At 49.3% G+C, this 25005-nt stretch overlaps 2 protein-coding genes across 3 annotated transcripts in view; one reads left to right on the top strand and one right to left on the bottom strand.

Annotated features, from left to right (window-relative positions):
• The window catches only part of Thap4 (THAP domain containing 4), a 49448-nt gene extending 46115 nt beyond the window's left edge, over positions 1-3333 (top strand). For both annotated transcript variants that reach the window (NM_025920.3, NM_001310761.1), the window contains one exon: positions 3069-3333. In NM_025920.3, the coding sequence (NP_080196.3) occupies positions 3069-3188 (120 nt within the window). In that variant the 3' untranslated portion in view covers positions 3189-3333. The remainder of the gene's footprint in view (positions 1-3068) is intronic.
• Positions 3334-12953: 9620 nt separating this feature from the next.
• Positions 12954-23149, bottom strand: Bok (BCL2-related ovarian killer). The gene is made up of 5 exons (NM_016778.3): positions 22870-23149; positions 22055-22306; positions 19439-19567; positions 14501-14664; positions 12954-13687 (listed from the first exon to the last, which is right to left on the bottom strand). The coding sequence occupies exons 2-5, from the start codon at positions 22275-22277 to the stop codon at positions 13562-13564; spliced, it is 642 nt and encodes a 213-aa protein (NP_058058.1). The 5' UTR covers positions 22278-22306; positions 22870-23149; the 3' UTR covers positions 12954-13561.
• Between the last annotated feature and the right edge of the window lie 1856 nt (positions 23150-25005).

Raw genomic sequence — 25005 nt, 5'->3', positions numbered from 1 at the left:
TGGGTGCCAGAGGGGTGGCTCAGTGATTAAAAGTTCTTGTCACTCTTGCATGGGAGCTGGGTTTGATTCCCAGCACCCATGTGATGGCTCACAACCATCTATAACTTTAGTTCCAGTTGACTCAGGCCATCTGGTCATTTACAGACACAGAGCATGCACATGGAACACAGACATACATGCAGGCAAACTATCATACATATAAAATAAAAGAAGGAAATCTAAAAGAAAATGAGAGTTTTTGAGCAGTGTTTATTAATTCCTAACATGTTGCTGCTATTATTGTTTGTTTTGTTTTGTTTTTCTTTAAAGACTTCTTTTGGTATCTGTTCTAAGATTATGTATTCCTTGTGTCTTATTGGGTGTGGCTAGTTAATCTTACTTTTAGACCTTAGTTTTACTTTCAGGGTCTTCTGTAGATCTAGTTTAGTGGACAGAAACATCTTAAACTTGTTTTTATCGCCAAGCGTGGTGGCGCACACCTTTAATCCCAGGTAGAGGCAGAGGCAGGTGGATTTCTGAGTTCGAGGCCATCCTGGTCTACAAAGTGAGTTCCAGGACAGCCAGGGCTATACAGAGAAACCTGTCTCGAAAAACCAAAAACCAAAAAAAAAAAACCTTGTTTTTATCTCGGAGTATTTTCCTTCTATTGTGATAATTAATGGTTTTTGCTAAGTATAGTAGTCTGGGCTTGTCTCTGTGGTCTCTCAGAATTGACAGCACATTCATCCAGGCCCTTCTGTCCTTCGAACTCTCTACTGAAAAGCCAGTGTCCCCACATTTGTATGTGACTTGGTCTTTTTCTCTTGCAGTTTTAATATCCTTCCTTTGTTCTGTGCACTTAATGTTTGATTATGTGTAGTGTGAGTTTCTTTTCTGCTCCTGATTATTTTGTGTTCTATGTGCCTCTTGCAGCCTCTTTCCTTGGGAAACTTTCATACAAGGTTTTGATAAGCATATTACCGATGCCTATGATCTAGGTCTCTACTCTGCCCTTTAGACCTGCTATTTGTAGGTTTGGTCTTTTCATGGTGTCCCAGATATTTGAATGTTCTGTGCCTGGGTTTTTTAGATCTAACATTTTCTTTTACCTTGTCTTCCAGATTTGAAATTCTCTCTTCCACTTGGTTTGATTGGGGGAGGGGGGGCAGTTGATCTGAGCATTTTTGTTTGATTTCCTGAGTTCTCCATCAAGAGTTTTATTCTTTAGTGATTCCATTTCTCTGTAAATTCTATTTTCATATCTTGAATTGTTTTCAATAATTTATTCAACTGTTTACTTGTGGTTTCTGGTCTTCATTGAGACATGTAGGGTCCTTGAATATATTCATAGTTGCTATTTGAAGTCCTCTCTTGCACTTCAGCTACATTGCTTTTCTCATGAAAGACTACAGTGGGGTGCTGATTCCTCCAGACATGCTGTGTATCTTGGTTGTTAATGTTTGTATTTGAGGATGTGACCTGTTACCTGAGCATGCGGAGTCAGGACATCTGTGGGTATCTGTTCACTCCTCTGCTGGGTGTGTGTTAGGTCTCTGTTGGGTTGTGGATCCCTGGATGAGTCTCAGGAACCACTTGGGTTTCAGGGACCAGTGTCTGGTGGCTGGCTGAAGTTGTGTTTTTAGCTTTAGACACAGAAAGCAGCCCCAGATAAGTGGGAAGGGTGATAGGTGAGTGTCCAGGAAGGTGACTGACCCTGGTGGACTCAGAGGCTGAGTACTGTTCCTGTGGTTGATAATAAGTCAGGTGTGTGTGTGTGTGTGTGTGTGTGTGTGTGTGTGTCACAAAGTCTTGTGTGTCTCAGGCTGCTATGATACTCCTGTTTCAACCTCCTAGTGGATTATAGTTGGCACCACCACATCCAGGTTATTTAGTGCTGAGGATCTAACCCAAGGCTTCATGCGTGCAAGCAAGCACTCTACCAACTGAACTACATCCTCAAATCCCTAACTAGAATCTTGCTTTGTTTGTCTGTTTTTAAATTTATTCAGAGATAGATAGGGCTGCAAAGATGGCTCAGCAGTTAAGAGCACTGGCTATTCTTCCGGAGGTCCTGAGTTCATTTCCCAGCAACCACATAATGGCTCACAACCCTCTCTAATGGAATCTGATGCCCTCTTCTTGTGTGCATGAAGACATGTACTCATGTACATTAAATAAATGAATGAATTTATGTAGGTAGGTAAGTAGGTAGATAGATAGATAGATAGATAGATAGATAGATAGATAGATAGATAGATAGAGTATGTGTATGTGTGGTCCTCTGTTAGAGCCATAAGCACTCTTAACCACTCTCTGGGGCCATCTCTCTAGCCCCCTTAACTAGACTTGGAATAACTGACATTTTTATCTTTTTTTTCTCAGGAAAAGGGTTTGGGGGTCCACATAATGGGTGTGGCAAAAGCAGCCAGTGGTTCAGAAGCACTGAAGTGATAGGCCCTTAGAGAGATCCTCAGACATTCATTTATCATATGGTCACACTGTGTTCACAAGCATTCTATACACAAGGACATGACTCAGAGTCTACTCATATTCTTGTGAAAAGAGCCATATAATATAATAGACCAGTGTTCCCCAAATGCTGACCCAGTGTCCTCTAAAACATTTGCTGTAGTGTAGGGCTCAGATGAAAGTGGGAGGTTATAGGCAGCAGAATGCCAGCATATGTTAACAGATACCAATCAATAGGTGAGTTCTTGAAAGCTGAGCACATACCTGCCCGTATCCACCTGCTGCTTGGGAGAAGTGGCTGAGGAGCCTAGAACCACAGCCTTGATCATGGTGTGCCCCACGGTGTTACACCCAGAGTCGTAACCTTGGTGGGGTATTCCCTACTCATAGGCCTGTGACCAGTGATTAACACAGGCGGATGCTCCAGTGTTTATTCAATATTTTTGTTTTTTCCAAATAAACCCCAGGCTAGCTTGGAGCCAGGCTGACCTAGAATTTGAGACAGTTCTCTTGTCCAGGCCTGCAGAGTGCTAGGATTATAGGCGTGTGCCACCACACCCAGCCTTTGTTGAATCCTTTGAAGATATAAACTTAAGTGTTCTGTCTTGTTCTCCATTCAGATCACTCGGAAATTCAGGCTGAATTCTGAAGGCAAACTTGAACAGACGGTCTCTATGGCAACCACTACACAGCCAATGACTCAACATCTTCACATTACCTACAAGAAGGTGACCCCTTAACCTGGAGCCACTCCCAGAGCCTGTTTGGTAGACATGGTGTGGTCACAGGCTCTGCTGACACTGAAGTGTTGTCCAGGTGTTCTTGTAATGGCATAGAAAACCAAATAAAAGGCCTTTATTTTTATGGCTGAAGATTTTGAATATTATCACTGTGTAGACTGTACATTTTTTATCTGCTGCTGATAGTTTATATTACAGTCTTTAAGATATTAAGAAACAATCAAATACTCGCTCCCTCCCTCTCTCCCCTTCCACCTCCACCTGCTTTCTACAAGTTTTGTTTTTGCTTTTTGTAATACTGGGGATCCAACCCATGCTAGGCAAAGACTATACTGAGTACTACACCCTCCAGCACCTACCTCTTCTATAGAGATCCTCTCTTCCTTCCTTCCTTCTTCTTTTCAACATAGCCCAAGCTTGCTTTGAACTTACGATCCTCCTACCTCAGCCTCCCAAGTACTGGCATCAGAGGTCTGTACTACCAGGCCTGGAAAGCTTTTTTCATAATACACCCGTGTGGGGAACCTCGTGTGGCATGCAGAGACAGGGTCAAATACTGGGCAAAACCACTCAAGCTTCGAGAGGGAACACCTGGGAACAGGAACCATTACCATAGAACAGTTGTCAGTATCTCAGACCTCCGAGGAGAGCCCTGGGCTGGTACCCCAGCAGCCATAGGCCGCTTGATCATGAAGACTGTGTCCAGAGTCAGCTCTGCTGCCAAGGGTATGCTGAAAGATCCTCTTGTGCTAGGGAAGGCCACCACTTCCCCTGCACTCCAGGCTCTCCCTTTACCCTGTAGCCTGAAAGCTGTACCTAATTCTGCCGGAAGCACTCCAGGAGGTTGACTTTTTACTTTACCGCGTGTGAGGAGCTCACACACAGATGCTCGTCCCCGCCAGCATGTTTGCTGAAGCGTACAACCTCCTTTTCTTCTTCCCCAAGTACTGGAGTTGGAAGCCAGGACTCTGAGCATTAGCCCCACCAGCCTAGCCTAGCTCTCAGCCTTGCCTTCTGTCAGCCTTCTCCCTGGAAGTCCTGTGTGTGACCATAAGGTCAGCCACATGGCTGTCTCGTTCTCTGTTCCTTCTGATTGTCATGCTGGGGTTCTCTCAGACGCTGTCAGAGTTGACCACCTGAGCCACGCAGCTGACAGGCTCACTCAATGCTTTCTCCTTGGGTGTGAGCTGTGCTGTGTGGGTGCCCTGACATGTCAAGCATCACCCAGCAGACAGCGCTCCTCACTCCTCCCATTCGCCCTTTCCTAGCTGTCAGCCCAACTGTGAGTTCCATGCAATTCTAGTCAGGTGCAGTTTTTCACTCTGGCAGACAGCCCTCACTCAGACTATCCCCTAGACCTGTGAACCTGGTAAGGCTGCCTGTCCAAGACTCCAGTCTACCCAGGTTCCAGAGCCCTAGATCTTTCTGGAGGGTGATAATAGAGACCAAAGCCTGGGAAACACAGGTTCTCCGTGTGGACTGCTCAACTTCCGGCCCTTTCCATGAACAAAAGCCAGGAGGTTTTTGTTTTGGAAGCAAGGTCTCATGGAGCCTAAGTTCACTATAGCCAAAGATGACTAAACTTCTGGTCCTCCTGCCTCTTCTTCCCAAGCGCTTGTGTTATAGCTGTGTGCACCAAGCCTGATCTTACGCAGCGCTGAGGATCAGCCCCAGAGCTTCCCGGTGCTTGACAAGCCCTCCACCAGTGGAGCCACGTGCCCAGCCCCAGGTCACTTTATATTTATTTCCTCTTATTTTTCCCGAGACAATGTGTGAAGTTAGCATTGCAGAGTCCATGACCTCATGGCAGTTAAATGTTAGCTTGACTGCACTGAAAAGCACCTAAAGATTATTAGTGCAGCACACCCCTGGGTGTGTCTGAGAGTCTCCAGGCACTGGTAGATCCTAGGGGCTCTGACCTAATCAGTTCATTAATCATTTGATGCTTCGTAATATGGTAGCGTTATTAGGAAGTGGTGAAAGGCAACGGGTGGAGCCTCCCTGGAAGAAATAGGTTAGGGAGTGTCCTCCTCTCCTGACTACATTAGCTTCTGCCATATACATTTAAAAATATAGAGGAAGAGCCAGGCGGTGGTGGCACACGCCTTTAATCCCAGCCCTTGGGAGGCAGAGACAGGTGGATCTCTGAGTTCAAGGCCAGCTTGGTCTACAGAATAAGTTCCAGGACAACCAAGGTTACACAGAGAAACCCTGTCTGGGGGGGGGCGGGGGAAAGATAGATAGATAGATAGATAGATAGATAGATAGATAGATAGATAGAGGACTAGGGAGGGAGCTCCAGCAGTATAGTTCTTGAATTCAGCCTTGAACACCTACACAAAAACTGTATGGCCACATACCCCTATGTTGTGGCTATTTCCCCAAGCCATTCAACTGCCATCTTGAAGCAGTCAAGCTGTGCCTATTTGCAAAAGAGCTTCCTAACTGAACTTGTTGCCTATATATTCCCCACTCATTGGACAGGTGGGGAGGGTCAGAGAAACCCTCCCCTGAATACCCAGCCATTCCCTTCCACCTGTTATAGGCAGCTGTGCCTTGCTTGCACATGACCTCTGGAAGGGGCTACAGTGTCTAGTCTGGGGGAGACTCGAAGAGTTGAGCTTCATCTGTGTGCTATGGGAAAGGCCCCTTTCATGTCTGCTTTCCAAGTGCAGTGGGTGGTGCAGTGGAGCACCCACCCTGAAAAGCAACTCCTTACCTGTGCACGGTAAGAAAGCCCAATAAAGACATTGACTCGCAGTAGTGAGAATTCTGGAATTTTGGTTTCTTTAAAAACAATGAAATATCCTAAGAATGTGTTTTCATTTTAATACCAGATGTGGGGATATGGAGCTGCTTCAGACTATTCGAAGAAGCTGAATAATTTGCCTCATGCTAGGCGTGGTTTGCAATTAACAGGTCATTTCTGCAATTGTGTGACATTCAGAATTCTGGGAACTTTTTAAAGGATATATAAATGCTACAGCCTTGCCGGGCAGTGGTGGCGCATACCTTTAATCCCAGTACTTGGGAGACAGAGGCAAGTGGATCTCTTGAGTTTGAGGCCAGCCTGGTCTACAGAGTAAGTTCCAAGACAGCCAGGGCTACACAGAGAAACCCTGTCTGGAAACAAAACAAAACTAAATAAATAAATAAATAAATAAATGCTACAGCCCTGATAGGAGTTCTTGATCATTCAGGGAGGTTGGTTGCAGTTTGTCATGCTCAAAGAAGAAACGACAAGAAAGAAATTAGGTTCTGGGATCTCTATCTCTGTCCCTCCCCCCCTTCTTTCCCTCCAGTCTAGTGATAAGGACTGAAACTGGAGGTGTGGGGAGAGGTTAATAAAGAGTGGGAAAAAGAACTCACAAAATAGCAAAGACCTGCTACAGTTAACCAGAGTGAATTTTGGCAGAATCCTGCCTTGAATTGTTCTAGGGACCTTAGGAAAAGGGATTGACTGTCTCCCCATGTGAAGGAATTTTAGCACTAGTCCACAGCTCTGGTGCTGGGAAGGTATAGACAGAGAATCCCTGGGGTTTGCTGGCCATTCATTCCAGCCAAATGGACATGTTCAAGATTCAGTGAGAGATATTATTCCAAAAAAAAAACAAAAGCAGAGGAAAAACAATGAGGTGGAGGACTAGGGAGATGGCTCGGAACTTAAAACCCCATTCCAGAGGATCAAGGTTCAGATCTCAGCACCCACGTGGGGCAGCTCACAAACTGCCTGTGTCTCCAGCTCGAGGGGATCCAACACCCTCTTCTGGTCTCCGTGGGTGCACGCACACACACATAAATATATAATCAAATATTTTTTTAAATATTAAAAAACCAAGGTAAAGCCTAGCATGGTGGTGCTTGCCTTTAGTCCCAGTACTTCCGCCGAGGCAAGGATCTCTGAGTTTTGAGGCCAGACTGATCCACATATGGAGAAACTGGAGATGGCTCAGTAGTGGAAGAGCAGTTATCGCCCTTGCAGAGGGCCTGGATTCGGTTGGTTTGAACATCTACATGGTGGTTTACAACCAACTGTCTCTAACTCCAGTTCCAGGGAACTTAACATGCTCCCTCTTATCTCCATAGGCACCGTGGCATGCATGCATGCATACATACATACATACATACATACATACATACATACATACATACATACAATTAATCTAAGATATTTGTAAAGGGTGGACAGTTCCTAGGAAATAGCTCTGACCCCCACAGGAGCACACACGTGTGTGATTACCTGCACACAAACACAAATTACATGGCTGGAAAGGTGGCTTGGCACATGGGGCACTTACAGCTCTTGTGGTACCACCTCACCCACACCTAGCATCTTCTAACCTCCTATAACTCCAGCTCCAGGGGCTCTGACACCCTCTTACGGCTCTTCTTTCAGGCATCCACACATACACATGTGCTTCATTAGAACTGCAGCAGCATGGCCTGAAGGAAAAGCAACTTCCATCCCAGGAAGAGCTTCATACAGAGAAGAGCTGCATCAGACACATAATGCGGGGTCCCGAGGGCAAAGAGGCCTTAGTTCCCTTAGGCTCCAAAGGAGTCGGAAAATTAAATTCAGTCAGTTCCCTTCAGATTCAAAGAACAAGGAAGGTGTTCTCTTTTATTGCAGGTTTGGGGGAGTGGGACAGGGTGGGGTTGGGGAAGTAGAAATCAGAACACACTGATAACTATTGGAACTATAATTCAGGGCCCTGTGGAAAGTAGATGGGGGAGGTCTGTGGCTGCCAGGACGAGCAGAGATGGCAGCTGAGAGCTACAGGGTCACAGTATGCTGTCTTCCCAGCTCAGGGAAAGACACTACAGAGGAGCCTGCATTTCTCTGGGGGGAGAAAGCAGCTAGAGGCCCCGTAAAAGAACAGTTTCTAATTCAAGTTTAAGATTATGATTTATTTTTTAGTTTACATTCTTTAATTCTGTTTCTTCTAAGCTAAAATTTTAAATTAAAATGTTGCTTAATTCTATGGACTATATGCAATGTGATTAAATTTTGACTTTTGCTAGCCTATATGCCTTTCCTATTAAAGACAAAGTTTAAATATGATGTAATAATTCCTGGCTGTGCAGTGACACCAATTTAGTGTTTCGCCTTTGGAATTGGTGGTTCTCTTAAGTTCATTTTGCTTGTGTAAGTCACTTGAATTGGTACATCTGTTCCCTACAGGCACAGCCGCCTCAGGGGTCCCCGTGGCAGCTCTGCCAGCGCTCCCTAAGGCCAGCATCAGGACCCTTTAGCTTCTGCTCATTCAGTAGCATATGAAGCCTCTCGTGTCATTTTGGAATTTTTCTAGTTTGTTTTTGTGGTTGATTTCTAGAAGTGGGATTGCTACCCAAAGGGCAAATACCTGACCTGTTTAGGTGTGGCCCTCCTTCCATAGGGTTTTTGGTACCCCAGGGCATGGGCAAGGTGCCCGCCCCCAAGAACGGTAGAGACTGGTATTGAACTTAGATTTAGATTAATGAGAGGTGGGAAATGGGTAATTTGGGTTTGTATTTCTCTTGTATTTTGATTTTCTTCTTGACTTAAGTTCACAAACTCCTTTGAATTAGGAATATTAATCCTCATCTCACTTTTCAATCACAATTTTTTATTCATATGAAATGCATGCAGCACAAAACTCAATGTCTTAATCTTAAAATATGCAACCCAGTAGTATAGTAGTCATGTAGTATAGTCACGGTGCGCAGCTGTCACCTCTACTTCCCAAAACTGTAACCTGTAAAGCCCACGTCCCCACATCCTGCTCCTCCTCCCCATCAGACAACCCTGTACTATTAGCACCGTCTTGGCGAATGTTAAATGGTACCTGCGTTCTGTTTCCATATGAATTTTGTCTTGATTATTAGGTCTAAAATCATACTTAGGATCATTTTGCTCATTCCTCAGTTACAAAGGAGTTGACAGATTTTTTCTTCTAGTATTGCCCATGTTTTACACTGGCCTTGGCTGTGCTGGCCAGTGGTCTTGGTGCAGGAAGGTCAGTGCAGATCTCCAGGCATGAGTGACACTTTTCTCAGACTGGACTTTGGTAGACACTGACATCTGAGCCTGGGTTGTCTGCATCCCTGGCCTTCCAGCATCCTCCTTCTGTGCTGGTGCTCATGGCTGAACAGGAGCAAGCAGGACTATTCTGTCCCATTTCCCTTCCCTGGGGGCGGGAGTGTTTCCTGGCACATATGCTGGCTCACCCACTCCTGAGTTTGTGTGCACTCTCTCCCTCGCCCCCTGTTTCATGAATTCTATAATTAACTTGTTCTGAATAAGGTAGAAAACGTCTTGCTTTACAAGGCATACATGGGGTTTATGGATGCCTGGGGGGGGGGTTGTCCTGTCCGAGGGTCCCCTGCCAGCCTTCTCTCTGTCCTGCTATCCTGTGTCCTTAAGGTGTTGTTAGAACTTCCTTTATATGGGCTTTCTGATCTCTGCACCACTTTAAGCCCTATGCTTTTTTGGGTTCTAAGCATTGAACATTTATTTTCTTGTGTTGGAAATAAACCAAAGGACAGATCCAGGGACAGAAGGCTGCAGAGGCAAGACCACCCACACAGCACATTGTCTCTTCCCCCCCTTCCATCCCCATGTCCTTCCACCTGCTGTCCACCAGTGTGCCAGGGCCACACTGGGTGATGGTCACATACAAGGGTTCCACCCTAAGGCAGAGCTCACACAGCCACCCAGAGCCTTCTAGGATACCCTCTTGGGGCTGGGAGCTTTGGGTAAGTGAGTAGGACTTTATAGGAAGGAAGGAGCAGGGAGAACAGCAGGACCTAGAGGTGGGTGGCAGGCAAGCATGAGGTGAGATAGATATGTTATAAGGGGCCATCAGAACCTCGGGCACTGAAACCTTGGGTCCATGGAATTTGTGACTCATCAGGAAGCCAGATGGCTAGAAGACATCTCAGTTCTCAGCCCCAACCTTATTGTATAGCAAGGAAAACCAAGGCTCAGAGGCCTTTAGTTCTAGCACCATCCTATAGCCTGAGTCTTGGGGATACTCCTGCATTAGGAAACAGTGGGTCCCCTGATATACTGTCTCTTGTAAGGCTATGCCAGTGCCTGGCAAATACAGAAGTGGATGCTCACAGTCATCCACTGTAGGATGGAACACAGGGCCCCCAATGGAGGAGCTAGAGAAAGTACCCAAGGAGCTAACGGGGTTGGCAACCCTATAGGAGGAACAACAATATGAACTAACCAGTACCCCCCAGAACTGTGTCTCTAGTTGCCTATGTAGCAGAGGTTGGCCTAGTCGGCCATCAATGGGAGGAGAGGCCCTTAGTCTTGCGAAGATCTTATGCCCCAGTACAGGGGAATGCTGGGGCCGGGAATTGAGAGTGAGTGGGTTGGGGAGCAGGGCTGGCGGGGGTGGTATAGGGGACTTTCAGGATAGCATTTGAAATGTAAATGAAGAAAATAATAAAAAATTGAAAAAGAAAAAAGAAAACAGTGGGTCCTGCCCGAGACTCCACTATAGTAAAGTCAGCCTGGAGGCAGATATATTGTGGGCCTACAGAGAAAGGCCGACTCCTGTGAGGTAGCAAGGTGGGGTAGTGGGGTGATCTGGTAAGAGCGGGCAGCAGCAGGCTAGGAGACACCGACCTCAGCATTTACACAAGGTCTGTGAGTCTCTTCTCCACTATGTCTCTAGCTAAACTCGGTGTTGTGGTGCACTTTGAACCCTGCACTCAGAAAGATGAGGCAGGAGGATCTTTGAGTTTGAAGCTAGCCTACTGTACACACTGAGAATCTGAATAGCCAGGACTACATAGAGAGGATCTGTCTCAAAAACACAGCAACACATTGGAAATCTTTAGCTAATTCACAGTGACCAGCAGGCCTGTGCTTCAGCCGTTCAGCCAGCCAGTCCTACTTCCTCTCCCACCTCCAGCTGTAACACTGAAGGCATCTGCTTGGTGAGCCCTGTCAATGGCTCAGCCTGACCCCACGCACTCCTCCCCGACTTGATAGCCATTTCCACACAGTTCCCATCAGTTTGCATAAATAAGACAGTAAAAATTCTTCAGAGACAATGCACTTCCTGTCCCCTACCCTCTGGGGTCCTACAGGGACTTGTGTCCATAAATAGCAGTTGGGGTGGGAGTGAGGATTTCTGGGAGGCCCTCACCAAATGCTGGTAGTCATCTCCTGTGGTGGGGCTCCCTCTCCTCAGAGGGAGAGACTTGCAGCTGTGAGGAGCTGTTTCTGTGGGCTAGGACCCCTCATTAGGCCCAGTGTCCCCAGCTTCCTCATGGCCTTCCATGAAATTCACCCCAGCTCCTGCCGACCCTTTTAACAAGAGATCCCCATGAGACCAGTTCAGCCTGTGCCACGTCCAGGCGCTAGTGAGGAGCGGCTCTGGGCTGCATGCTCAGCAACCTCAACTCTGTGGCTGAGGAAGATAGAGTCTCTATTTGCTCTGAGCACTTTTATAGAATGCTAGAGCTTGGAATTTGAAACCATGTCCACCATTTTCTTTCCCCACATTGTCCAGTGTAGTTAGGAGCACCCCACTATTTGCATGGAATTCCATTTGAACAGTCTCCAAATGAACCTGGCCTTCCCTATATTTTGAATATCTCTATTGCTACGTCATTCCCTAGACTAACACAGAGCTCTCTACTGTTAGGACAGGCCGACTGGAGAACCAAAATCAGAACCCTACCCTCAAGTGTCACCAGACAAAGCTTTCATATCTCTAAAGTTTCTAAAATGGGCTGCCAGACATCCTCAAGTGGCTCAGCCTACAGCAAAGGGCTCATTGCCTCTTTGACCTCCACAGGGATGTGAACCCCATATAACTACAGGGCTTCCCTCAGTTTGACACAGCACACCCCAACACACACAGCCTGGCAGGGGGCAAGCTGCTAGGCTAGGTCAAGTCAAAAAGAAACACAGACAGACTGGGCATAGTCAGCCAGCACATACCTCCAGTGCTACAGGGCTGGCTGGGTCTCCCAAACACTCCCATTGCCTGACTTAGACATCAGGAAAGGCTGGCTTTTGGGAGCCTAGTGAATGTATAAGGAGAAGATACAGGCCTGAGTGAATGTGGACCGTTTGATGTAGGCATGACCGTGTCAAGGAGCCAATGCCTCAGACCCATAGGCAGGTAAAGCCCTCCTTTGGTCTGAATGGCTATTGGCAGGATGGGCATGTATGAGCATTTATGAATGATTGACCAGTGCATACAAAAAACTAGCGACTGCAGCTTCCTCCTCAAGATGATTACAGCCTGAGACTGTACCTATAGACATCTACTAAGGCTAGCTACCCCCCCCCTCCATGCTATACATAATAACTGTGCTGAGGTTCCAGGTTGCTGCAGGGCCGTCAGAGTGGGCACATCCCACCTAACCGCAACTGTTATACACATTTTTGTTTCATTTTTGTTTTTTTCCATACAGGGTTTCTCTATCGCCCTGGCTGTCCTGGAACTCACTCTGTAGACCAGACTGGCCTCAAACTCAGAAATCCACCTGCCTCTGCCTCCCAAGTGCTGGGATTAAAGGCGTGCGCCACCACGCCTGGCTGCAACTGTTCTACACATGTGACTGTGTGTGTTCTTTCTTTATTCCCTCACGGTCCCTAGGGAGACCAAATCCAAAGCTATTCAGGACACAGCAGGTAGGGAAGGGTGTTGAACTTGTAGGGAAGGACTGGACTTGCCCAGATTCTGAACTCCTAGAGCAGGCGATATTTGGCAGGCAGTCCTGTGAGGACAGACAGAAAGAAAGCAGAGTAGAGTCTCACACTTCACTAGGTAAAGCTTTATTGGAGTATAACTTATACAGACCCCCTCATCCACAGGATCTCTTGTTCATTGGTCAGGTGAACTAGCCTAGAGCCCTACCTCTCTGGTTCCTGCCATGAAGGACCCATCGTGGCTTAGGGATACCTTCTTCATCTAGAAATAGCCTAAGCAAGAAGCTCTCTTACTCTGCATCCCTGGCTTCTCCTGCATTAGCCAGAGTCCCCTTCAGGTCAAATGTACAGGACCTGCTTTCCACAAAGACTGAGGCCAGCTCATGTCTGGGGAAGGCCCCTTCCTTGGGTGGGGCCTGGGAAATCGAGTGAAAGTATTCACAGGTCCCTTTCTCTAGGGCTGGACACCGACCCTGACTTTCTGGCAGGAGTTCCAGGAGAAGAGCTAGAGCAGTCACAGAGGCCAGCTCCAGACTCTGGCTTTCTCCACACTCCTCTCTCAGAGGCCAGGGTCCACAAAGGAATGGGTTTGGGACAGGGCCCCAGGGGCTAAATGCTCCCAATTTGAGTGAGGGAGGTGCTTTGTAGGTACTGGAGGCCCCTTGGATTGGGCCCAGGGACCCTAGGAGTGGCCCCTGCCCTGGTGGCCAGCTCATCTCTCTGGCAACAACAGGAAGAATGCTGCCTTCAGGAAGCGGCCAAAGCTGCAGAGCGTGGCCACGAGCCAGTGGGAGCGGAAGCCAGGATCTGTGCTGACCACACACTTGAGGACATCCGTCTGGAAGATAAAAGTGATAGTTAGCAACGCCAGACACCCAAGGCCTCTAGTATCCTGCACTAGAAAAATGTCTACCAAGTCACAGAGGGAACTTACATAGGTGTTTGGGAACGGATGCTGTGGGTCCATCTGGACCAAAACCTGAGCAGGACACCTGAGAGCTAGGTAGGGAACAGTGTCAAGTGTGACATCCTTGCCTACCCATATTATAGGTGAAAACAGAGGCTTCTGGGTAGAGCCCATCCTCTGTGCCCAGTACCCAAAAGCATCTTGGATTTGGCCAGCCACGTAGGCAGTCAGGCATGGATCCTGATACCCCACCTCTAGGTCTTCTTAAGAATGCAGGAAAGGAGCTGGGCGTGGTGGCGCACGCCTTTAATCCCAGCACTTGGGAGGCAGAGGCAGGCAGATTTCTGAGTTCAAGGCCAGCCTGGTCTACAGAGTGAGTTCCAGGACAGCCAGGGCTACACAGAGAAACCCTGTCTCAGAAAAACCAAAAAAAAAAAAAAAAAAAAAAAAAAAAAAAAAAAAAAGAATGCAGGAAAGTGGGGCTCTCGAGAGGAAAGTGAGGGTGCTTTGGGCAATACTAAAAGGACTACCATTGACCTTTTTCTGCTAAGCACCTCTGAGAGCATCATGGAAACACGAGTTTGGGGTCAGGAAACATGTCAGTGCAGACACAGAAGAGCCAACACCTGCCTATGTCTCCCAGCAACCCTGAGTTCTGAGGCCCTTGCTCCCATCTTCCATCCCACCCCACCCTTCTGCTTCCCAGCACCGCCACCCCACAGCCCTGCCAATTCTCAGGCTCACCCATCCACCACGCCTCCGAAGCCAGGTAGCCAAGGTCTTGCGTACAAACTCCCCCAGGCAGTCAACCAGGGCATGAACCATGGCAGGCTGAGCCTGCCGGACACAGTCCACCGCTAGCCCCGCGGCCACGGAATACAGGGACACTACCTTGCCCCATGTGATACCTAGAGAGAGAGAGTTGTTGATCAGATCCAAGCCAGCGCCCAGCCCACAGGCTAACATGAAAAGCTGAGCTTCTCTGAGCTACTTTCTTGCCTGCCATCAGCTGGTGCTAGGAACCCCCTACAGGCCACCACCACCTCAGGACACTTGGCTACAGCATGGCCATAGTCTCCAGCAGGTCAGATTGTTCCCTTCTCAGGCAGTTCTTAGATAGATGGAGAGTCCCAGCTTCCAATGCAGACCCGCTGGAGTCTAGGGTGAGACCAGCTTTACCCATCTGATAAAGGTGTCCACAAGAAAGCAGTGTAACTCAGCCCTGACTGACTCAGAATAACAGGCAACTTCAAGGGTGTGTCTAACCCTGTTTTGTCTGCAACTCTGAACCTTGATCTTAGGGCACTAGGTCAGAGCATATCCTGTACTTGTTTTATTAAAACAAAACAAAACAAAACAAGCCAAGACCCACCCACAAGAGGGCTTTTCCCCAGACCGTGGACCTGCTGGCAGGTATAACTAAAACCCAGAAATACGATAGTTTAAACAAGGGAGGGGATTATATGCAGCACCTTAATATACAGGAATTTAGAACTTGGAGAGTTAGCTCCGGAGTTAAAGTAGTCTGTGCAAGCCTGAGACCCAGAGTTCAGATCCCCAGAACCCATATAAATTCTGGGTGGGTATGGCAGCCCACCCCCCCGTAAAAGCCTTGGAAGGCAGAGACAGGATCCTCAGAGCAAACTGGTTAGCAAGACTAGCCATATCGGCAAGCTCTGCCTATCACTGAGAAATTCTACCTCTGTAAATCAGAAGAGTAATTGAAGATAATGGCCAACATCAACCTTGGGCCTCCATAAGGACATGCCTACATATGTGACCATAGACATGCATACACACATGAAAATGGGGAAAAAAATAGAGAAATTTTGTATTCTGTTACTAGTACTGCCAGAAAACAAGAGTAAAGTCCTGGCATAATCAAAACACTTTTGCAGAAGAATCAGGATTTCAATCAAGGTCAGGCTCAGCTGTGTAGCCTCCAGGCCCGGCCTGGACTACAGAAGTTCTTATCTCAAATCAGGGAGCGGAGATATGGCTTGGGAGTTAGAGGCCAGAGGACCAAGTCCAGTTCCCAAGACCAACAATCAGCTCAGAACTGCTGGGACTCCAGCTGCAAGCAGATCTGATGCCTCTGACCTCCGAGGGCACGGGCGATATCCACACACAGGTACAAACATACACGTAAGTAAAAAATAAATAGGTGTCTTAAAAAGACGGGGTCGGCGTGTGTACCCCGGTAATCCCAGTATGAGGGAGCTGAAGCAAGAAGCCAGAAAGGTACAGATAACACAGTTAAGCATCTAAAAATTAAATCTATTTCCTGTTGTTAATGGCACGAGAAGATACATTATTGCATTATTGTGGCCTACCAATACTAAAAAGCTTCAGGGGTTGGTGAGATAGGCAGTAAAGTGTTTGCTATGCAAGCATGAAGGACCAGAGTTCAGATCCCCTGCCCCATGTAAAAAGCCTGGCATGCTGGCATGCACCTGTAATCCCAAGGGGCAAGGATGATGGAGACAGAAGGATCCTTGGGGCTTTCTGGCCTAATCTCAAATAATTGGAAAAAGATACTACTCACCATTAACCTCTACCTACACACGTACCTCTGCGCGAGCGCACACACACACACACACACTTGTGAAGATGAGAGATAAAGGTTCAGCTACACACACACACACACACACACACACTCAGCAGACAGTTTGGAGGACATGTGACAGCCATAGGCCCTGGGAGACATTGACCTAAGCATTAGTATTTACAGACTGTGGAACTCCCCTCCCCTCCCCTTCACACGGCAGTCAGAATAACCTCATACAGGGCGTGAACCAGCACACAGATGCTCACCACAGCACCATTCACAGTGACCAAGAAGGAAAACCTGCACGCTCACGAGCAAACTGCTGGGGTTGTGCAACAGCCTACATACAGCCCCGAGCCAGAGTGAAATTTTGATGAATGTCACAATGAATGCCACAGCAAGGGGAAGGAACCAAACACAGAAGGGCACAAATCCCGTGCCAGACCACCTACAGAAAACGCACAGAACAAGCATGCCTGCTGAGTCAGAACAGATTCAGAAGGGCTCGGGGGCGAGGGACAGGGAGTGACTGCTGATGGGCAGTATGTCCTCAGGATTAGGACAAACAGCATTCTGAGTGCTGACATTTAGTGGCTAAATGTACGTATATGCATGTCACCTCAATGAAAAGGAATAGGGGAAAAAACAAAAACCCAGCCCCCTGAAAGCTGGCAGGGACACACACCGGCTTCTAACTCTCCCAAAGGAGCTACTTGCTCTTCTTTCCAGGTGAACCCAAGTCTGTGAGCCCTGCTGAGCTGCCCTCGGGCTTTACCAACACTCTTGTCACTCCTAGGACACAGCTCCAGCTCTTGGTCTGCTGAGCATCCGAGAGGCAAGGATGCTCACGGTCAGCCAAGTCACAGTGCTCAGTCTCTGCTCCGCTCTTAACTGTTCCCTTGATGACGTGGAGGACAGACCTAGCATCTGAGTTAATCGGGATGCCCCAGTCCATCAGAAGAACCAAGGAAATTTGAAGTCTTCTTGCTCCATAGAGTGTTCCATGGGATGGCAGCATTCCCAGCAAGGAGCAGGGGAAGATGATGCCCAGGGGCGCAGCATGGGGAGCGAGCGCCTTCCCTCAAGACCTGCCAGGCTGTTTTCCACAGTGCCGTGAGTCACACACGTCCTACCAGCTCTGAGTAAAGGCTGAGTTCCCCACATCCTCATCAATACTGTGGATAAGTGTGAAGCCGTTCTGGCACCATGACTGCCATACTGACCATTGTGGGTGTAAAGCCTGCTGGTGCTTCCTGGCTGCAACAGAGAAGTGACCACCCTACATTCCCATAGCCTTCGTTTCCCACTCAGGTGGCCACCCATGGCTGGCATCAAATGGAAAAGCTCTGTCTCTCTGAGGGGATCTCTCAGAGCGAGTGCCTCTCTGGGCTGCCTCCATGTTCAGGGTAGGCTTGCATCAATCAGGGATGCTGGACACAGGATGAGGCTATTCTGACCTCTCCCCGGCTCACACTCACTACCACCCAAGGCCCCGGACCCTCTCTCCTGCTCACACCTACCACTAACAGAGATCCAGCCCCCCCCTCCCCCCACCCCAAGGTCCTAGGATGACTGCAGCCATCAACAGACCAGATCTGTAGTCTCCGAAGCAAAAGGTTCCTTATAAATGCAGCCATCCATGCCTCGTACGTAAACTAGCCTGCTTGACAGCTCAGAGACAGACACCCTGACGGCCAATCGTGGCTGGCATCAGCTGGAAAGCTTCAGTGAAGCCAAGGGTGGTCCTCCATCCAAAATGCCTGCCTGCTGGCTTCCTTCACGCGCCCTACCCACTGTCATTCCCTCAAGGGTTAGTTACCCTTCAAGGAAGGGACAGAAGCCTGCCCATTAACTCCTGGTACAGTTTCTCCCACCCCCAAGCCACAGCCCTTCTCCACCTCGCCCACTCCACAACCCACACACTCACCTACTTCCCACAGCCCAGCTCCTGCATTTTTTTAGTATAGAGGCTGCACTAGCTGACCCTGATCATGTGATGCTCCTGAGGTTGGCCTGCCCCCCCCCCTCACTCCTAGGCAAAGACCACACGGATCTGGTGTAAGTGATTCATATGGACAACAAGGTGCCTATCAGGGTTTGGGGAGATGAACCTTGCAGCCTCCTGTAAGTCTAGGGCAATGAAAGGCAGGGAACTTGAGGCCACGTGGGAGGAGGCCGATGGAGCCTGCCTATCGCTCCCTTCTGAAGCAGACATGGAAGCTCCAGGGAGAGTCTCAAGTGAGCATGCTCACCGTCATCCAGACCAGGGTGTCCCCAATCTCCTAAAGTGCTCCATGCCTGGCTGCTCTCTCTGACTTAGGGATGCTCTTTTTTTTTTTTTTTTTTTTTTTAATGTCTCACGTGGATCTAGCTGTGGAAAGTTAAGTACCATGGTCACTAAAAGCCCAGGATATGTCACTGCAGTCCCACAGAGAGCTGCTGACCTGCAGGGCATCACAGCCTCAGCCAGTGCCCAGACACTATCAAATGGCAGGATTATGCCCTCAGAATGACGAGCAGCCGGGCCAGCGGGCTGGCTCAGAAGATAAAAGCACCTACAGCCTAGCCTGAAGACTCGAGTTCAACCTCAGGATGGAGCGATAAAAGAAGAGAGCCACCTCCAAAAGTTGTCCTCTGATTGCCACGTATGTGCTGTGGTTCAGTGCATGAGCATACACACACACACACAAACACACACAAATAAAAATGTAATAATAATAAAAACAAAAAACAGTCAGGTGTGGTGGTACACACCATTAATCCCAGCACTCAAGTAGGAGGATCTCTGAGCTTGAGGCCAGCCTGGTCTACAAAGTAGAGATCCAGGACAGCCAAGGCTATACAGAAAAACCCTGTCTCAACAAAATCAAAATCAATCAATAAGTAAAATTAAACAGCAAAATGGCCAGCAGCCCCTCCCTCCCAGTGCTGTGTGAGGCAGCTCTTCACTGGGCTGGACTGTTACACGGTTCAGAACAGCCTCAAGTGTCAGGAGGCATGCATGACAGCAGTGACTTTGGAACCCATAGGGCGGTGTTAGGGGACCCCAAGACTTTTCTATCCCTGCAAGCCTGCCTGCTTCACACATGTTGAGCCCTTCCCAGGGGTGCCTCAGGTAAACAGGTCAGACCTACCTGCTGAGAAGATGTGGCCTGCCACTGCCAGGAAGGCATCCGTCACCACAGGCTCCGACTGCAGGGGGATGTGCAGCTGCCGGGCCACGTTCCGGTATACGCTGGGACGGATCTGCTCCAGCTCATCTCCTGCACGGGCACACAGTGGGTCAGGTCCTCTCCCACCTTAGCCTTGTGGCCAGCACTGACCGAGACTCATTGGTATACCAGATCCACCTGACCCCACTTGACCTCCAAGCTAGCACCTTCCCTTCCATAGGCTCTGACCCCCACTTCACCTGTTTGATTCCCACCCCTTCACCTTATCTTGCTTCATTTGACTATCCCAACCTTGGCCCCATGAACAAATAGAATAGGGAGACTGTGGAACCTCCAAGCCCCCCAGGGCAAGCTGGCTGGGCCAGTGGGGCAGGAATCCTGACGTGATACATGGGTGGTGCCTGCGTAGTGACTCAAGGCAGACGGGCGGGCAGGCAGATAAGCAAGTGGATGGGCAGAGCAGAAGGGACCAGACAGGCAGAGCCCAACATGGAGAGAGGCTTGGCTGGAAGACCACATATATGGAGTCACCCCCTACAGCCTCATGAGATGATGCCGGCTTAGGCCCTGACATTAGCGTCACTTGGTAATGGCTCCGTGAACTGACTTAGACTGAGCCAAGGCCTGGGACAATGGTACCTACCGCCCACATGCCAACCTAGGTTCCTGGTGCCAAATGGGTGTGTTCTTATGTGGTACTATATCAGCCCAGCCAGAGCTGTGCCAAGGAGATGCCTTCCACAGTCCCGCCTGCCCCCTGGGCTGCAGTACCCTTGGCAGTATCATGCATGCACAGGAAAAGATGGTGCCGGGAATTCCACACAGCCTCTGATTGGGTGTCCCCGGCTCAGCCACTTCCCCAGCCAAAGCAAATAGGGAAACGCTGTTGCTGCCTAGCCTGTCCCAGCGATAAGGGTGCCCACGTCATCCCTGAGGCCAGCTGTGCTCTATCTAATTAATTAAGATCTGGAACCAGAGTAGAATCAGGAGTGGGGGGGGGGGGAACCAGGGGATGGAGAGATTGCATGGAAATTCCCATCGCTTGCCCGGTTGTTGCCAAGGATAAACCCTGGGGCCTTTGGAGACTAACCCTAGGAGATGGCTCAGGGACACAAGCTAGGCTGCTTCCTGTTTGTGGCCGAGGCCATGCTTGGGGTCAGGAAGATATCGCTGATCTTAGAAGAATTCACTTTTAACAGTCAGGACAGTACCAAACATAACCTGAACAAGAACACATGGGCATTTGAGCTCTCTCCCTCTGGGAATCCCCTTAGCCATCTAGAAGGCTCTGAACTCCAGAGGGTGGGAACAGCACTGGGTGATGGGAAAAGGCCTTAAAGTCTCTGAGTACTCAGAGGGCTCCTGCTGAGCGCAAGGCTCTGCGCCTGCGCCTTTCTACAGACCAGGGTTCAAGGCTCTCAGGACCTGTCAAAAGGACTGTGAAGGCAGAAACTGCCTGGGTCAGACCCAAGACAGGACTTTCCCTTTGCCACACCAGTGCCCTCGGGACTTACAAGAGGCCAACATGTCCTTTCTCCAGCAAGAGCCAATGGTCTCCTTTTGTCTGCCAAGTTTACCCAACCAAACCTCTCATTCACACCTTCCACATACCCAGAGATAGCCCCCTTCTGTCCATGCACAGCCCTCCTGAGAACCCAACTCAGACTGAATGGACTCCACCTCCCTCTAACTCTTGAACAGGCCAGGTTTACACAGCCCTGCTCCTTGAGGCCAGCCCAATACGAAGATGTGGAGTCTGTATAAAACAGCATGTGTGCACACATCTCCCAGGAAGCCAGGTCTTACAGGGCTCCCTCCAACCAGGAGAATGCACACCCACTCCCCCATTTATTTGTCTCTGCTATCACTTCGCAGTACCTTACAGACCCAAGCCCCAACCTGGCTATGCTAATGTGAACCGTCCAGGATCAAGGGTTCTTCCCCATCACATATCCAGGCCTTAGAGGAGCTAAAGAAAGCTGCTGAGCTAGCTAGCTATGTGTGACCCCCAGAAACAAGTGTCCCAGATATTCTTCAAGAAGGCCCTGGGGGGCCTTCCCATCAAGGGAAACTGCAGAGGGTGTCGGACCTCGGCCAATAACTGAAAGGCCTATTTTCCAAAACAAACATTGGGACACGTGGTACCACAAAGGATTTTTTAGTCCAGCAGAGTACAAGGGTCACAATAAAGTTTAGCTGCTAAAATACTGCTCCTCCAGAGCTTTCTGTGTTTTATGGCAAGAGTGTCTGTGATCTGGACTAAGCAGGAACCAGGAGGGGGGAGGTTGACAAAGGAGCCTGCAAGCAGACAAGCCTGGGGACAAAGAGCAGCGCCAGCCTGGGTGGCCTATCCTTGCACCCTCTCCATTCCAGACAGATTTGGGCTCCCACGCACGCCTCCTCTCTCAGCGCCAGCGGGAGGGTGAGGCACAACCGCAGAAGGGCTGGTCATGTCACAAGAAGGGAATGTCTGTGCAGAACAGCTGTACCGGGAACCCTGAAACACTGCGGGCAGGCCCATCCAACCAGCTATAGAGGGGCGGCCTGGGATGGTACCTGCTGGTGCCCCACACTCACCCAAGCGCAGCAGCACTGTGCACACCTCTGCCAAGCGTCCTCCAGGGGCAGGCGAGGCACGCTCTGGAGCGCTCCAGGAGAGGCCGGCGCGCAAAAGCCGCGCGTGCACGTACTCCCGGCCTAGTGCCTTAGCCTGGGCCACCAGCTCCTTGTCTGTGGGCGAGCGATCAAAGGCGTCCATGATCTCCGCTGCAAAGACAGAAGAGCGCCGCAGCACCTCCATGGCCGAAGCGCGGGCGAGAGGCGCCACACCTACGAATAGACTGAGTTCAGACCGGACCGCCTCCAGCCAGGTGGCGAAAGGACTCCCGCCACGGGAGGAGACCCAGAAGCGCGGCCCGAGGCACAGCGGTCCCCACCGCGTGCGCGATTCAAACAACACAGGAGGTTGGCTGTGCGCCGCCCTCAAAAAGGGCCGGTTTCCGATAGCCTCTCGTTTTGCACCCCAAATCTTTTAAAAGTCTCGGGTTCTTTTTAGGTTCTAAATTAAATCTCGCAGATCCCAGCGGTGGTCAGGGGTTGGAAACACCGCAGGGAAGTGGCGATAGGTTCTTTAATCACAGCGCCCAGGCTCCAGGACCAATTTGGGGGAGAAGAGGATGCAGAGTAGCCTGCTGCGACCAGCCGACAAGCAGGACCCCGCGGGCTCCTCCCTGCCGACGAGTGGGGTCCTAAGGAAGGCTCCAAACTGCGCGGCAGTCCCCGGGCTCGGAGACCACGCACCTGCGCACCTCGCAGAGCCCGTGTTTGTCCCCGGTGTCGCTGTTCCCATGGTGCTACATCCAGGGCACCGACGCCACGCCCGCCCGACTCACCTCTCCCGCCTCATGGCGCGCGGGGCGGCGGTGGAGTTCTGGTTTCAGGACCCGCTCGCTGCCGTCTCCGGCGGTCTAGACCCTTCCATTCAAACCCGCGAGCGCGCGCCCCGCCCCAGCGCCCGCCCCGTCCACACCCGAGCTGAAGCACAGGCTCCGCCGGTCTTCCCGCGCGCTCGCAGAAGTCCTGGTCCCGAGGGGTGCGGGAGGCGTACCGCGGTCTCCCCGCGGGCGAGAAGCCAGGCTTAGGGCTTCGCCTTCTAAGGAAACGGCAACCCCCGGGGGCGGAGCCGCAGCCCAGCTCTGCCCAACGCCTCCCTGGTTTAAGAAAGGCCAGCACAAGTTCTCGGGATGCGCCCGGGAACGCCGCCAGACTGGAGCTGTCCCGGCAGGCAGCGCGAAGAACATCCAGCTCTGACACCAACCCACTGGGGCGCACCAAGTTCCATTTTAAAATGAGCTGACTTATATTTCCTTATTGTCTTATAGAGGCTCCTTAAAGATCCTGGATTCTTGAAGTTGTAGGAGATCTGATGCCCTCTTCTGATCTCCAAGGACACCAGGCATGCACGGGGATTCACAGACATGGAGGCAGGCAAACATTCATACACAAAACAAAAATAACAATAAGTAAATATTTAAAAATAGATTCTGCATTCTTGGCTTAATAGAGCCTTTGGAGTGTGGTGAAGACTTGGGTATGTACATGGTTGAAGATACTACAAATACCCATCCATTCCCACTCAAGTCTAGCTTTGCTTTTAATGAGCTGGACTTATTTATATCCAATCCAATATATAATCTTTTGTAGTTAGTTATCTCTCATTAGGGTATTTCCCTTTGACAGAAAAAGGGGAGGGAGGGAGAGAGACAGAGACACAGAGAGAGGCAGAGACAGAGAGACTCACAAAGAGAGAGAGGCTTGTCTGGAGCTCTGTGTTGACCAGCTGGTCCAACCTGCAGGAATCACCCAGCCCCTGGCTCCGGAGTACTAGACTACAGCGGTCTTCAGAAGCTTAGTTACTTTAGGATTCATACTTAGACCTATGCTGGATCACAGACATCGTTGTGAACAGTGTGGCAGTGAATCCGAGCTCCCTTTTTCCATACCGATTTCCAAGAAAGTCAACATCATCTACTAGACTCTGGTCTTCTCCTTCATCTTTGGACCCAACTGCAAAATCTCAACAATGGGATTTGCTAACTCGACCTAGTTTGTGTAAGTAAAACACTTCACTTAGAGCTATAAAATGCATATTCTACACACGCACACCAAAATAGACTACACCTGAAACCATAAACAAGTGTCAACAAATTTCAAAGAACCAAAATCATACAGTAATTACTCTCTGAATTAAAGCTAAATTGCAGAAAAACCAGTGGAAGTCTCCAAATGCTTGGAAATGAAACAGCGTACTTATAATGAGGCAATAAATAATAAATCACAATGAAAATGTTAAAAGGTTTATTTATGTGTTTTATGTAGATGGGTGTTTTATCTGGATGTATGTCTGCACACAAGAAGAAAGCATTGGATCTCACAGGACTACAGTTATAAGTGGTTGTGAGCCACCATGTGGTTGTTGGGAATTGAACTCAGTACTTCCGGAAGAGCAGTCAGTGCTTGTAACCGCTGAGCCACCTCTCCAGTCCTACCATGGAAATATTTTCAAGTGAACAGTCACAAAAACAGTACAAGCCCAGGTTAAAACCCAGCATCACCACATACAAGTCCCAGTGCTATTGGGGCAAAGAAGAGGAGATCCCTGGGACTGGCAGGACAGGAACCTAGCTCAAGTATCACTAACAGATCCCATCTTAGGAAATAATGTGGAGAGCATTAGAGAATGAGGGGACCTTGCAGGTGTCCGGGCAGGGAATCAAGAATGACGCGACGGGGATTAAAAAGCAGATTCAGATTGACTTCATGAACCTGGTCTGATCTCAGGCAGTTCATTACCAACTAGTTTAATCACAGTATAATTTGAAGAAAAAAGTTTCCTGTTGTAATCCAATCCCCGAGGCACACAGAAGCATAATTACATCAGAACTTGACCCAGGGTGCCTGTCATTAATTCCAACAAGATGGGTTCTAGGGCTGGAGAGATGGCTCAGCAGTTAAGAGCACCATCTGCT

This window comes from Mus musculus, chromosome 1, assembly GCF_000001635.26.
Source record: "Mus musculus strain C57BL/6J chromosome 1, GRCm38.p6 C57BL/6J".
Lineage (NCBI taxonomy): Eukaryota > Metazoa > Chordata > Mammalia > Rodentia > Muridae > Mus > Mus musculus.
Note: the sequence above shows the minus strand (reverse complement) of the source record. Positions and strands in the feature narration are given on the sequence as shown.